Source organism: Tyto alba, unplaced genomic scaffold (assembly GCF_018691265.1).
Source record: "Tyto alba isolate M040663 unplaced genomic scaffold, T.alba_DEE_v4.0 Super-Scaffold_6, whole genome shotgun sequence".
Taxonomy (NCBI): domain Eukaryota; kingdom Metazoa; phylum Chordata; class Aves; order Strigiformes; family Tytonidae; genus Tyto; species Tyto alba.
This window is the reverse complement of record NW_024881327.1, coordinates 16,140,232-16,155,903: the sequence shown is the minus strand read 5'-3', so window position 1 is coordinate 16,155,903 and position 15,672 is coordinate 16,140,232. Positions and strand designations below refer to the sequence as shown.

General features: G+C 40.9%; 1 protein-coding gene across 2 annotated transcripts in view; it reads left to right on the top strand.

Moving 5' to 3' along the window:
* The window catches only part of SLC39A8 (solute carrier family 39 member 8), a 65,109-nt gene that overhangs the window by 29,960 nt on the left and 19,477 nt on the right, over positions 1-15,672 (top strand). The window contains exon 1 of one of the 2 annotated variants that reach the window (XM_042808436.1): positions 8,979-9,236. The exons of the other annotated variant lie outside the window; for it this stretch is intronic. Within the exon in view, the coding sequence (XP_042664370.1) occupies positions 9,051-9,236 (186 nt within the window). The 5' untranslated portion in view covers positions 8,979-9,050. Of the gene's footprint in view, positions 1-8,978; positions 9,237-15,672 lie in introns of those variants that run through there. 2 annotated transcript variants of the gene reach the window in all.

Genomic DNA, 15,672 nt, shown 5'->3' with positions numbered 1-15,672 from the left:
AATTCTTGAACACTTCTGCAGCCAGCTTCCTTCCTACCAGTGGTATTGAACTAGTTCTCTGAATTTTTTTGTTTGTGTGTGAATTTTTTCATGTGACCCACAGTTGCAAATCTGCAACTTTTTAAATCTGTAATTTGTTCAGGAAGTATTCTCTACCAAATGTTTGTACTGCGTTATCCTTTAGCCATTTTAACACTTTCTGTTCCACAACTGATAGTAAATGTGCTTTGGAAGGTTGTGGTGGTTTTTGTTTGGTTGGAGTTTTTTTTTTTTTATCCCCTCACCTTTTAAGGTTTGAGTCACTCCTTTCCATGTTTGAGTTGTGGTAGACAAAGGCAATGGTTTTGTGGAGGATTTTTAGTATTCTGACCTGATGATAAGCTAGCATACAGCTTCCAAACCTTTTTTTTTTTTTTTAAAACATATTTTTTTTTAGTCCTAGAACCTTTCTGGTTCTGTAAACTCATGAATTCTTTAAAATCAATGCTCTGTTACATTCATGACTTCAGCCTTGGCCTTCTGTGCACATTGTGTATAAAGACTACTCAGCAAAGCTGGCAGTACTCCTGCCTCAGTAAACTAAGCTTAATGATGTTAGGCCTAAATGAGAGTACAAAGTTTTAAAGCAAAAATAGGTGAATATTAAAAGAATCTGTTGGTACTTACAAATGGCTTTCCTCACACACACATGGTCCCTTCCTCTCCCCCCCCCCCAAAAAAAAACAAAGCACACACACACACTGTAAGATCCAACTTCAGCACTAAATAAAACTCTTAAAGCAGGTATGCCATGGTGAAGTTGCAAATGGCATTAGAAATTCTTACATAAACAGTAAGCATTCAGACCTGAAAATCACCACCACCATCTAGATAGATATACATTAAATACTTGCTTGTCAGAAAAAAAGTGTGCCATTAACATTTTGGCACTTTGAATACCAGTGAGAGAAGGTTCAAATTTATACTTTATGCTACCAAACTTTATACGACCAACTTATACTTTATACTACCAAAGGCAGCCAAATTAGTCAAATAATACTGAAATCCCACTGTGCATATATACAACTTTCCTCTAGTAATAAGTGAGACTGCCAAGGGAATATAAGAATTTTGTATATCCTCTTGTAATTTGCTCAACAGAGTGACATATCCTGGCAAACAGGGCCCTGTGGGAAGGATGGATGCTGAAATATTCTGCCTAACTAGAAAACCTGTTTGTGAGAGAAAGGAGAAACCAGTGAATGAACATTGATAAACAGCTACTTGCTACCAGAAGTATTGTTTTCTGCACATGAGGAAGCCTCACGGAGAGGCTTTTTTTCCCATAAATTCTAGTGAGCTGTAGGACACACTGTTACATAAGTTGAATCTATTTATTGATTTATACATGTGACAGGTGTTTGTTCGGTGCTTCTGCTCTAATCACTGAAGGAAGACCTAGTGTCAGCATTATCCTTTGGCAGGGCTTATTCCACTCCACTGATTTTTAGCACACAAGCATCAGCTCAATTAAATCCCTGGAGTCAGATGCATCCATGCCCTTTGTGAAAATGTACAGAACATCAAAACCAATAAGAGCTGTCTGTTTCATTGAATTGTGTATATTTTCCTCTAAGGCACAAGTATTCTAAAAATACTTGAAGTACATAAGTTACTAATAGCTTTCAGATTCCTAAGATAACTTTGAAAAAAGTTGTAAATTCTACTTACAGTAACACTGAATATAATCTTTTATTTTTTCTTTACTAGATGCTTCAGACACTAGGTTTCAAGTGTTGTGCATAGCCTGTGGGTATCCTTGTACCTCTGACTGCTTATTTTAAAAATCACCCCGAAGGTATTTTCTGGTAGAATATTCTAAGCACCTCTCCTGTTTGTGTTTATGCAGAGTCATATTTTGTGAAATAAGCATGGAGATGGATTCCACTGTTGTGTGAACTGAGTCCACGATTCATAGTTCTAATGCTTCAGATTTGAATAACCACAAGATGAAGTAGGAGCTGCCTTCTGTTGATCTAGTGTACTCCGTGTATGGTATTAGAAGCTTCACCCTGCATGTATGAAATACAAACTTGGTAAGGTTGTCTGTAGGCAACCTCATACCCAAGTGTTATACCTACATGTAAGGGTTGATACCTTTTTCTCTTTAATTTTATAAAGTCGTGTTTGATGTCCCTGAATGTTTTGATTATCAATATGAATATTCAATCCTGTTTAATTCTTATCTAGCCTCAAAGGCATCCAGTGGCTTTATTCTACAGCATAATTATGAGTTGTAATAGTTCCAGAAGACCTGGTTTTTTTATACTTTCCAACAAAACAAAACCTGTTCTCATGCCAGGAAGAGTTTGAATATTAATTAGAGGTATTAGTCGATGGAAAACGGACTATGAACCAGCAATGTGTGTTCACAGCCCAGAAAGCCAACCGTATCCTGGGCTGCACCAAGAGAAGTGTGGCCAGCAGATCGAGGGAGGTGATTCTTTCCCTCTACTCTGCTCTGGTGAGACCCCACCTGCAGTGCTGTGTCCAGCTCTGGGGCCCCCACACATAAGAAGGACACGGACCTGCTCGAGTGGGTCTAGAGGAGGCCACAAAGATGCTCAGGGTGCTGGAGCAGCTCCCCTGTGAGGCCAGGCTGAGAGAGTTGGGGGTGTTCAGCCTGGAGAAGAGAAGGCTCTGGGGAGACCTTACAGCGGCCTTACAGTGCTTAAAGGGGGCTGCAGGGAAGGTGGGGGGGGACTCTTTGTCAGGGAGTGTAGGGATAGGACGAGGGGTAATGGCTTTAAACTGAAAGAGGGTACATTTAGATCAGATGTAAGAAAGAAGTTCTTCACTGTGCGGGTGGTGAGACACTGGCCCAGGGTGCCCAGAGCAGCTGTGGCTGCCCCCTCCCTGGAAGGGTTCAAGGCCAGGTTGGACGAGGCTTTGAGCAACCTGGGCTGGGGGAAGGTGTCCCTGCCCATGGCAGGAGGGTGGAACGAGATGGTCTTTGAGGTCCCTTCCAACCAAACCATCATATGATTCTCTAATCTAGACAACAAATATTTCTACCAAGTTCATGAAAGCACAGAGAGTTCAAAAACTGTCATGAACTGCATGCAACTCTTATGCTACATTGTATTTGCAACAGAATGATACAAAATATCTTTGAAATCATGTTAACACACTTTTTTATTTGCATATATCTGCAATTAGATGCAAAAATATACTCAGAATAAAGTTAAAACTGAGATGCTTTCTGTGTTCGAAATGACTGAACTAGTATTTGACTGAGAGCCGTGTCTCAAATGGGAAAACGTTGTCATTTGAGGGCTATTATTTTAATGGATTAAAGCACCCCAGTTTTAAGTAGATCCTGAATTTAAGCTTGGCATGTTGACAGTACTTAAAAATTCATTCAGGCATGAAGTACTGTCTGTTAATTGGAACTTTTAAAATTTCAGTGTTAAGTAAGTGTGTAGAAGAGAAGGGACTGGGGGGCCTGATTCTGTATGATAACCCACTGCATCCCAAACTAGGAAAAATGTTAGCTGCAACTGTGGTTCTCTTCTGAAGTAAGATGTCTTCTAATTTATAGCACCTTTTCTCCCCTCTCATATTAGTAGTTGTTGAAAAATTAAGCTGGGTTCAGTGCACATTTGCCAATCCCAGGGGCCTGTAGAGCACCTATTTTGGAAATGTGCTAAGCATACTGACATGATTTGCAAACTCAGAGAAGAATTTTAATGTTTTCAGAAAGAATTTGATTATTCAAGCATGTTTAGCAGCTGTATTTCCAAGAAACAAAGGAAGAGACTGATGTATTGAAGGCCACTGAGCTAGAGCAGTGTCCAGAAGAGTTATTTTCTTGCCAGGTCCTCTAATGGGACCTCCCCACAAACTCTACTCACTTTTTCACCCAACTGCATTATGAGAAAAAAACCTAAATGACTCCTGTAGCTGGTTTAGCATTGCTGTCTCACAGGGTTCATCTTGATCCCTGAAGAATCCAGCCTGTAAAATACAACGCCAGCATGTTGTGTCTCAGACATCCTGCTGACACTACTCTGCTTATCTAATCATACTAATATTGACATATGACTGTTTCTCCTTTATTCTGTGGTAACCCTTGTTCTTTAGATACATACAATTCAGTGCAGATATGTCAATATAATCCCAGCTGGTAGCTTTCAGTCATGTACTGACTCTCCCTTGGGATCCTCTGGTGGATTTAAAGGTCATCACCAGGTAAGAGGTCACTACTAGGCATGTTCCTACAAAACTTGAATTGTCAATGATTTTGAGACTTTAAGTTTGGGTTTGATCTGTTTTTAGAACAATAGAAAATCTAAATTTCAAAGTGTGTTTGCAAGACTTGGGGAGAATAGTTGAAATGTTTCACTTTGAATTTGTAAATTTCTTTTTTATAATGATACAGTTCAAAATAAGGCTACCTGGAAAAAGAACTCCAAACTGCTGAACTTCCCTTTTCTTACAAAATGAAGTTTAGCTGGTAAGAATGTGTCTTTTTGCTTTTTTTGAAAAGTACAAAAGACCTGTATTTTTTTTTCCTGAAGATGACTCTTCTGGTAAAGAATATTTGGGCAATGTGAGCAGTATTCGTCTTTACAGTGAATACTGCTCTCTTTCAAGAAAGTTTAGTACTTCCTATCACCCTGCACACCTCTCTTGGATACTTTGAGTCATGACCCACAGCTGCTATAGGCTGGCTCAGCTCTCCAGGCACTATCTTTCTTCACACCACTCAAAGCTGTAGCTCAACAGCTGCTGGATTTCTAAGTTAGAAGCCTGTTTTCCAACTGAAAATTAGGAATCGCCCTGGGCCAGAGCTTTAGATTCAAAACAACTTGAAGATTTGACAGTAGAAATATGATTTAAATAATCTTGACCCTATGCTAACAAAGTGGGGACAGATAATGTTTCTAAAGTGTCAGTGGAATTTATTAAACTTAGTTTTCTAATGAGCAGCTATGAACTCAAGATAATTTCATCTGCATCTCCATTAAAGACAAGCCTTACTTTTGTTGTGGTTGACGGTCCTTAAATATCTCTATGTATTAGTACTTAGAAATGTGAGCAGTGAAGATTTTAATCTCATTATTTTATTATAGAGGTTTTGTTTTTAAAGATACTTGCTTAAACAAATATTTAGTCCCGAGGAGCAAATGGATCACATTTATCAGAAACAGTGTATTTTACGGTTTCACAGAGAGAGAGCTAATGAACTGGCTAGTGGAGGGTTGTAGAACGAGTAATACCTCTTGCTGGGTGAAATCTATTGCAAAATGTTAACCTTTTGTGGGAGCCAAGCTTCTCAGGATAGTAAACGATACACAAATGGTGCTGATAGTGCATCCTCAGAAAAGAAGCAAGTTATGATTGATTTATTATAGCAATGCCATTATACCTCTCATACTTTGAGGTCCGTATCATGCCCCTAGCACTTGTAATTCAGTATTAAACTATTAAAATTACATAACTCTTTTGTAAAACTTGAGATCTCACTTTCCCTTTGAATGTTTCACTGTACCAATACAAGGTATTTTGGCCAATGTGCCTTCAAGGAAAGATTCTTTTAATTCTGTAATTTCAGAAACTCTTCTACTATGATCTATAAGGATATATTTCTAGTGCAGTTCTCTGAACCCAAGCTTTCAAAAGTGAGTGAAGATCTGCAGATTGAAGAGATTCAGGCTTTTTATCTTAAGATTTTAAAGCCAGACAATATGTTTTTTATTTGTCTTCTGTGGTTTTGAGTCTTCACAGTACCTTTTGACTGTGTTCCTAGAGCTCTAATCCCTGAATTCCCTTTCAGTATTTGCAAGGACCCAGAACTGAGGAGAACTGCAGGATTCCTGAGCCGTCAATACTGGAAACTGAGTATCTATTTTAGCATGCTATTAATCTGCAATTTATTTGACTGTGAGCCTCTGGAAGTTAAAATACAGTGGTTGTGAGTGTTTGAGACTGCCTGGACGAGTTAAAAATGAACAAATAGAACTGCTGGGAATTCACTTACCATAGGGAAGAGAATTACTTAGGGAAAATATGTGAAAATAGGTGTAGATCCAATATTTTTACAGATCTACCTAGGTACTTCCCCTAGAAATATCCATTGCTATATGTCATTTCATTCAAGGGTGTTTAATTACAGGATATAATTTTTTGATCCTATTTAAATAATTAATCCAACTAAGAGTTAAGAGAAGAAGGGTGTAAATGTTAATACAAGGGACAGGAGTGTGTATTTTACCTTCCAAATGACAGAATTATAATATGATTGCTATTTTCAAAGAAATTTATTTCTATTGGTTTGAATGACAATAAACAGGGTTCTTCTGACTTTGAGATAAGTAAATAACACATAAGCTTACAAATCATGCTATCTTTGATGTAATTAGCTACAGCCTCACTGAATTTCCTAAGAGAAACCCACTTCAGGGAGGATTTGGCCTTTTGGAAGATTGGAGAAGCTGATTATGTGTCGTCTTGCCTACTGCCAGTCACCATCTGGTGCGCTGGCACCTTGTGGTTTTTTAAATGCGACAGGAACATCACACAGGTGTATGAAAAGCAGGAACCAAAACAATAGTGAATCAGGACCATGAAGTACTGTTGGGAAATATTTGGTTTACAGTGTACAAACAGATTGTTCTGTCGGTTTGAGAAAGAATTTGGCTCTGTTAGTATTTGGCTAAGCTTTATCAGACTTGACATGAACAAAGATCAGACTTTCTGGTTGGGTCTGTACATCACAAGAATATACACAAAATCTGGACTGGTTCTTTAAGCACCACATATACAGTTTGAAAGGTACATGACCTCTGGTCTTACTGTTAGTATGCCCTTATAGCTCTTGCAGTCTTTTTCGTTAACAGTCAGTTTAGAAACTTTTTATTTCTTTTAAACTAGAGCACTATGAATGCATCACCCCTTGAGGAAAACTTTTGGCTGTCTCTCAGAAATGGAGCAGGATTTTCATTCTGCAGAGGATTGGCAACAGAGAATAATTCTTAATGGAATTATCCAGAAATTCCTTGAACTTTTCAGCATTATGCAAATATGGTCCTAAGAACTAATGCAAACATGAGTTTGTTTAATTACATTAATTTAAATAATCCTTTATATTTCTGTTACTGATAAAAAGGAAGTCTTAAAATAATCCATTTTGAGATTAGTGCTTTGGCCTTGCACAACAAAGCAATGACAAATCTTTTTGATGCAACCAGCAACCTGTTTTGGTTTACCTGTTTTAACAAGTTTGCAGTTGTTCCCAGTTTATCTGCTGGTCATAAGGTACTTTTCAAATATAGACTTTTTAAAATTTAAGAATGCCTTCAATAATCAGCTGTTACTAGAGCTGTGTCTAGAAGTAGACACACTGAAGAAGAAAGTATAGGAGGTGCCAGTTCTGCTACTGACACAGCTGCTGCCTGAAGAAGAATGTTGTGATTCCCTTCGCAGCAAAGGAAATCCTGTGTTGAGATCTTTGGAGGAGACCCAAAATGCTCTCGTAAATTGAGAGGTGGGTAGGGTGGAGCATCTTCAGCCATGACTGGTGGTATAACCAGCGCAGATGGGGACTGACATTTGGAACTACCTGCAGCTAAATTGTGCCGGGGGCTGTTCTAGCTGCCACCAACCAAGTATGAGGGAAGCATGAAAGTACCTCAGCTACTGAGGCTCTAATCCAGAGCAACTAACAGGTTTTCCAGTGGTAGAACTTATATAATTATAGTTCTCTCTAGAATTTTCTTTTATTTCCTGGTAGTGGGTTACTCTGCTGGCATTTTTTTTTATTATTTTTTTTTTTTTCTGCTAGATGCTTTGTGCATTGTGGTATGGAAGTTGTTTATGAAGAATTTATCCAAATGAGTTTTGCTGCTTCTGAAGTATCTCTAACCATGCAGCCGCTATACTGCTGTTACCCAGACTGCTTGGCACACAGAGTACAAAATTCTGGTTTCAGAAAATTTGGAATCGGGGACAGTGTCTCAGCTTGTGTAATTCAGCACAGTTCCAGAGAGGTCGAATGAGAATCTGTTTTAAAAAACGTACCTCTTTAAAAACATGCTGTCTCTGCCCACTACAGGGATCCAGAAGAAATTTTGTAACAGGGAGATACAGGATGACTTGTTAATACTGCAAATCTTCCCTGAGCCGGAGCTGCTACTCCGTGGCTGCTGTCCTGAAGCATGCGGGGTTGTTATCACTTGAGTGACAGCCCCCGGGGACATACCCGCGAACAGTCACGGTTTTCTCCATTTGTTAAAAAGCAGGCATGATGTTTGGTGCATTCAACCTTCCTAGAGGGGTAGACCAGGTCCGACTCCGTGTCTCGACCCGTGGGCGGGAGGGGGCCGGAGAGAAGCGAGTTGCCTAACTGGCTGCCAGCCGCCGAGCTCATTCCAAGGTCCAGCTGCCTGTCGGCGAGGTGTGTGCGGCAGGGCCGTGCCCCGGGCCTGGACCTTGGCCTCCACTATCCCGTGGGCTGTTCCGTGGGTCGGGGAGGGCGAGGCGGGCAGGCTGAGCTCAGCAGCCCGAGCGCCCGGGAGCAGCCCCGGGGGCACTTAGGGAAGGACCGTGCGGCTCCGTGGATGTGCCTGGTGGTTTTGTGACCCTTGGTCGGGGCTGGCAGCACAGCCCCCCCCCCCCCCCCCCGCCCGCCTCCACACACACACACACACGCTTTGCCCGCGCGTGGGGCCATCTCCGGCCAGCCCCGTGCCGCCCTTCTGCTGTGACACGGGGTTAGGGGAGGCCCCGCGGCTTCGGGACTAGGCTGCGACGCCTGACAGCGCGGCGGGGTCCCGAAAAGCGGGACGGCCCCTCCTGCCGGGGGCTGCCGCGGGGGACAGCGGCACTGCCGCGGGGGAGCGGCGCCCGGCCCGGCGGGTACCGCCGCGGGGTACCGCCCGCCCCGTCTCCCCACTACGCCCCCCGGGGAGGGGCCGGGCCGGGCGCCGTTCCCGCCCCGCAGAGCCCCGGGGCGCGCCAGTGCGGAGGGTGCCGGGCCATCACTCGCCGCCTCCCGCCGGGACGTGAAGATGCTCCCACGCGTGGCGGCGGCGCGGGGCGCCCCGGCCGCGGTGACTTTCGCCGACGATGTGGTGCGGCTCTTCGGGGCCAACCACAGCCTGTCGGCCGGGCAGCTCTCGGCGCTGCTGCACCAGCTGGGCGCCGCGCCGGCGCTGAGCGGGGTGCTGCCGCTCACCCACCTGCACCACAACCAGGTACCGCGGGGGCCCCCGCAGCAGCGGGAGCCGGGTCCGGGTCCGGGTTCGGGGTCGTCCCGGTGCCGCTTGGGCTCCGGCGGCGGCGGTGGGCGCTGGGCTGGAACGTGCGGCCAGGGAGGAGGGCGCCGAGCCGGGTGGGCAGCTCCTTCGGTCTCGTCGCCGTCGTGTTTCCTCACGTTGAAGCAGGGAGGGAGGGAGGGAGGGAGGGAGGGAGGGGGGGAGGAAAGGTCTCCTGAGGCGCTGGGCCCGGGTTTCGGGTGACGGGACCCGTCTACAGGTGAGACCAGTTTGCGGCAGGGGGGAAACTGCCATCCACCCGTGTGCTGCTTCGTGCTGCCCGTGGGGATTTGCGCTACCCCTTCGTTGCTCGGCTCTTAAACTTGCACTTTTCCTGGGTAAATAGCACCTGGACAACAGCAAAAAGTGTATGAGGGTCAGCTAGCGTTTCCCTACGAGAGCGGAATAAGCAAATCTTCAGGAGTTGTTAAAATACAGTTGTGATGTGATAGCACAGACTTGATTATAGACAGGTCCAGTTGCATAAAGAAACTTTTTCAGAAATTTTCACATCTTTCATCTAGGTTGAGTGCAAAGTGCACATCCATCAATTAATCTTCCAAAAACTGTTTAAAAAGATGTTTGATTTACTATCATAGGAATAGTGCTTTTCATGAAAATATTTGACTTTGCTTATTGTCTCCATACAAAATTCAGACCTACAAATTCTACGTAATTTCACATCTCTGTAGTGTCCCAGACTAAGTTTGTTTCCTTGAAGGAGAATCTTGAGACTGGTGGAGATTTCCCTCTTACTTGGGACTCAGGGGCACAAAGTCAGTCACGAAAATGAAAGGAAAGCAGGGATGACTATTTGCTCTGGTTTGGTTCCGCTCCCTAAGAAACTGAAGAGGCATGATTTTAGGGACCCTGAATTTTTTTTTTTTTTTACATTTGGAGTAGTAGTTCTTTTGCTTGTTCTGTGAAAGAGACAAACCTTGGGTAAACTCCCTTTGTTTTAGAAAGAGTGCAGTTCTGATGTCTTTACCCTTACCAGAGGTTTAATGGGGAGCTAATGCCACTGAAATCAATGTAGTATTCAGTATAAGCACGGCAATATTTGTGAGAGTCACTGCTTTCAAATCTCACAACTTGAACACTGTTCCAAAGCAGTGTATTAAAAACATAAACATTCCCAGCCACAGATGTTAAATACAAGTTTGCAGTGTTGGATATGGCTATGAAAAGGAGCTTTCTTTAAAAGGGCGTAGAAATGAGTAGATTCTTCAGTCCTTCAGATTTTCCCTCTGCAAAAGCACGTAGCCCTCGTACACAGGCTTTGGCCCAGGGTACAGAGGAAAAAAAAAAAAAAAAGTAAGGCTCTGTTTTATTACTGTAAATGCATGTTCCTCATAAGTCATTTGAAGTGTAACTGAAACAAATTCTTTTACAGGCCTGTTCTAGTTGTGTCTCTTTAGAATAATATCTAGGGTACCATACTGAAATGTGTATGCTTTTTTGCTGAGTTGCTTGTATTCATTCTTAAAATCGGCCTATGGCTGCTTCATCAGCTAGTAGCATTTAAACAAGTGCATTTTATCTCCTGGCTTTTGATCCCTCATAGATGTTAGGTGCATGACTCTGAGCAGGTGGTGCATGCAAATGCATACTCATACCAAGTAAATCATACGTGATCGTTTTCAAATACTGTGACTCTTTGTACTTACAAGTTGATAATTTAGAGTATCTACTGGTTATGACAGAAAACAAAGTGGCCTAATCTAACTCTGCGTGTTGGAAGGCATCAGGGGCCTAAGGTCTACCAATTGTCTGTGGAGGAAAGTAAATACCTCCGGAGGGTGATTCGGGTCTTTCTCAGGTAGGCTGAATCTATTCAGGCTGCATAAATATCCGGCTGTAGGTGGAAACAAGGTTTATCTTAGACTTTCAGTTCTTAACTTCAGTGTCCAGAGCTAGTGGGCTGACTCCCAGGACTTTCTTCCAGCCAAGATAACACGCCCCTGCTCTATCAGGGAGTCCCTCATCCCAAGCCTGAAGTAATTTTTAGTGGAGAGCCGATCTGTAATGGACAGGTGATACAGCACTTCAAACACTGGCAGGCAGGAACAGTCTCTGTTAGTTTTATCCCCGTAATTGTGTTTAATTTTAATGTTTCACTCATAACAATTTTGGTAAGCCTATTAATCTCACATGAGAAGATCTGCCAGAAGCTGGTCCCTTTTCTTAAAGATTGAAAGAGTCTAGATGTGTAAGCCAGAAGATGTATGCTTGATTTCTGGTTTCTTTGATAGCAGACTGACTTGAAAAGACAGGGGAGAAGAAAAAATAATTTAATTTGTCATTGATGGTGTTTGAATGTATATTCTTGTAGGCATTTATGGTAATTTATGTCCTATGATGTCCATGAGGATGGTATTTTTTTTCCTGTAAAGGACAAAAAAGAAAACACTTTTTGAGTACCGTTTTGGAATTTTTGATTGAATTGTCTCCAATTCCTTATGCTTTTGGTTTCTTTTTTTTTTTTTTTTTTTTCTTTCATCATGGACTTCTATAATTTTCTTTATTTTGTGCTTATATTTTCTTTACTCTTCGATTTTCCTGTTATCACGTTATCTTAATATATAAGCTAAGACTTCCTGTCAGAGAAATAAGTAGTAACTGAACAAACTCAAATACTGGTCACTGCTGTTTTTTCATATTTTAGTCCTACTAATAGGGATAAAATTAGCCATTTCAGTATAATAGATGATGGCTTGTTTACTCATTTTGTGTTTTACATTATACTTTCATGTTTTTACATCTTCCTAATACTTGAATTTCTATTATTGGGTTCATTGTAGTGTGATAGCCATACATGTGTGTGCTGAAGGATTAAATGACATGCTCAAAAGTTTTGGTCAAAAAACACATGGAAAGTAAATGGACATTGGAAAGAAAGCTTGCTAACATCACCTTTATTTCAGGCTTTCGCATAATCAGTAGGCGCTCAAATCATGCTCCAATTTCCTTCTTCGACTTTTCTATATCTATATTTATGCCAGGTCTATATGTTATGCCTGAAGACTGTGTCTTAATGCAATGCATTTTAATTTTTAAACAAGACATTTGGACAAAATTAAGTTAAAATATTTATTAATATTAATGATCAGATATAATTAATTTTCACCTCAAGATGAGTCAAAGCCCAGTAACTGCAGTGTTTCAGATAAACTAGAACCAGGCAAATATCTGCTTTGATTTTGTTTTGGTAGTGTTTCACTAGTTACAACTTGTGCTTTTTGAAAGATGAAAGGGGAAATGGTCTGACATAGAGTGGCTTATGATTTTGATCCAACACCATGATCTGATGTTGCCTGGCTGGTGAGAAGATAAATAGGTGTAGTTGTTCTACCCTCTAAGTGTCTTGTTTCTACAACGTCTTCAGCAAATTTCAGCAGCCATGGACAGTTTTCAGCTCCCAGCGTGAAGAGCTGCCTTGAACATGTCAAGGTGTGTGTGAAATGCCTAAAGCATACAAGTGCATTCCGGCAGCTTTATCTGGTTTGACTCTTTCTCATGGAGTGCTGCTTCCTGAGGGTATGGTCGTCTCCTAGCATCCAGTTCTTACCTGTGCTGAGTGACAAAAAGGTGTCACCACATCAGCACTAGGTGCTTTCATTTGTTACGAGTAAATTGAGGAAGACGTCATATGTCTCTCTTTTGTCTTATCCAGGTTCAGGCTACATAATAAGAAAATGCTGGTCAGATACATATTCACTGCATTCTTTCTTTGATGTTGCTACTGTGTGACCCAGCGCTTGGCCCTGGTGTGGGCTAGGCTAGCATTTAATCTGGCAACATCTGGAAACTATGGTCCAGGTTGCTGTTGGGTGTCTTAGTACTTCACGTGTGGAATGCTACAGATAAAACAAAGGTAGATCAAAGATAATAACACAGCCAAAGGTAGATCAAAGATAAGAACACAGCAGAAGATCAGAAAAGAAACCAAAGCATTTACAAGGCAGTTGATAGTGTAGCAATTTTTGTTAATTTTCCAGCTAGTTGTCTTCTCTGCACTATTTTTGTCTGAACAATTATCCCATCCTTTCCTTCAGAGGGTGTGGTGAGCTGGCATCTGCTTGTCATCTGTAAAGATACTGGCATAAAGATATTATAGATAGTTGGGCATCACTTTATTTCATTTACCATGTTAAAAAAAAAAAAAAAAAGAAAATCCTATATTGGCCAATAATTTTGGGGAGAGCCTTACCAGCGGAAAGGGAAACATCTGTTTGAATAACTCAGTTGATGGTTTAATTTTTTTAAAAAGTCTGAATACTTTGTACTTATGTAAATTCTACTGATTTATGTCCTCCCTGATTTTGATGAAAGCCTTTTAAAAAGTATTTTTTAACAGTTCAGAGACATGATCAGTTACATCATATCTTTTTTGCAATTGTTTATTAAACACCGAGTGACAGTCATATTACAGCCAGTCCCCTCACCTAATCACTGTGACAAGGCTTACTGAATAGCAGGGGACAGACATGACAGTAGACTTGGTGAGCCAGGACATGATTCTCAGTCCTCTGTTCCATGAGGCTAAATCTCCTTTCTGCTGAGATCATCTGTCAGTCTTACAAAATAAATAGCTTATATTTATACAGCAGCGTGGCTGTAATAATGTATTTATCCTCCGAAGATAAATGCAGAGTTTTGCAGTGTGCAAACATGAGTTGCTCCAATCCAAGGCTTCTAATAGATTTAATCTTTTAATTAATCCTTTAATTGTGCCAGTGAACTCATGCAAGCTTGCTTTTTAGCTCTTGGATGTACGTAGGAGTTTACTGAGAGGATGAGGTAACTTATAATGATGAATCATTTATAGGAATCATTATCCTCTGGGTTTGTCCCTGATCAAAATAATAACAGTAATTAAATCAAATGCTGTTTCTCATCTTCACATAAAAGAGTTCTTGTCCAGTGGTATTTCTCCCTTATTTGTTTGTATGTAGCCCAAGTTTCAAGTCTCAAGTTTACTAATTCATGCCATGTCTGATTTATTTTCTCTCCATAATCTGTTTTTCTACCTAAAACGTGGTTTAGATTTTTATGAACTAATATTAATACTAATATATTAGTATTTTAAAATACCAGTAATCCATTCTGTATTTCTATGAATGAGATAGTTGAAGATGATTTCTCTTAGAGATAGTTACGTTATGAATTCTCAGCTCCTACTAGCTTGTTTTTCTAAGGGCTTTTCACTGTAGACTTCCAGAAGTTAGCCAGTAATACAAAAAGCACCGTACAGGAACTATTCCTGTAGACCACAACTATCCTCTCTTTGTTTCACACTGGACATATTAGTCATGTTTTTTTCATTATTCCATGGTGTAGAGTTAACGGTAAAATGATTAGGTACATAACCAGTTTAGATAGCTGAAGAAGTTCATGTATTAGGCTGTTAAAGACTGTATCTTCAGTGATGATTTCTCTGTACTACACTTTAATTGAGATTAAACAGAGCCATATGCTTTAAAACAAAACACTATTTTCTGTTATCAAGCTATATTTATCTTACATTTGACATTAGCTTTGACATTGAAAAGTGAAAGTATATGCACATTGCTTGGATATGTTTGAGTCTTCAAGGTCTCATGGCCTTAAAATTTTTACTTAGGTTTAAGTTCAAGCGTGTACTTGAGTGCTCTGCTAGGCTGGCTGGTTAAAGAGGAAGGACAGAAACATCCAGGATGTAATCTAGCTGAAGTCACTTGAATTGACCTCTATGTTCTCTTCCTCTGAGCTAAATCAGAAATAGTCAATGTGCATGCCTTTCACCTTTGGACGGTATTAGAAAAATATTTATTAACGGAAGTGGAAGCAGCTCTGTTGAGGTAAATTACTTACAGTTTCTTTGGCTTATCTCTAGAAGGAATTTGCTTTATAAATAATAATCTTGCATTATTGGAGAACTGCTGTGGAATTTGAAGGCTAGCAAAACTGAAAAGTGCAGGGAGTGACCATTTGTCTGTATTTTGCTAAGAATTCCAGTGCTCTATTTTTGTAACCACACTGAGATTTGCTACAGGGAGAGTTATGCTCTAGCTTGATGTCTCATATAGAAGGAAGATGTTTGACTTTTTTTTTTCTGTCTTGAGATTCAACCTTGGTATGTGTTTGTTGTACAGCAGTAAGCCAGTTCACTTTTGCTTACACCCAAAAAAGAACACTTTTTCCCTATTGATCGTTGTAGGAAATAATGAATGTGAATAAACAGAAAGTGTTAGATGAAAGACTTCAGCAGTGTAGAACATTTCATACAAAAATACTTAGTTTTTCTGTAGATGTTGTTTTAAGATATTTCTTGGTTTGTCTGTTATCTTTTTGGTTGAAAGTAACAAGCAAAGCAACCAGTCCTGCCGCTGGCCTG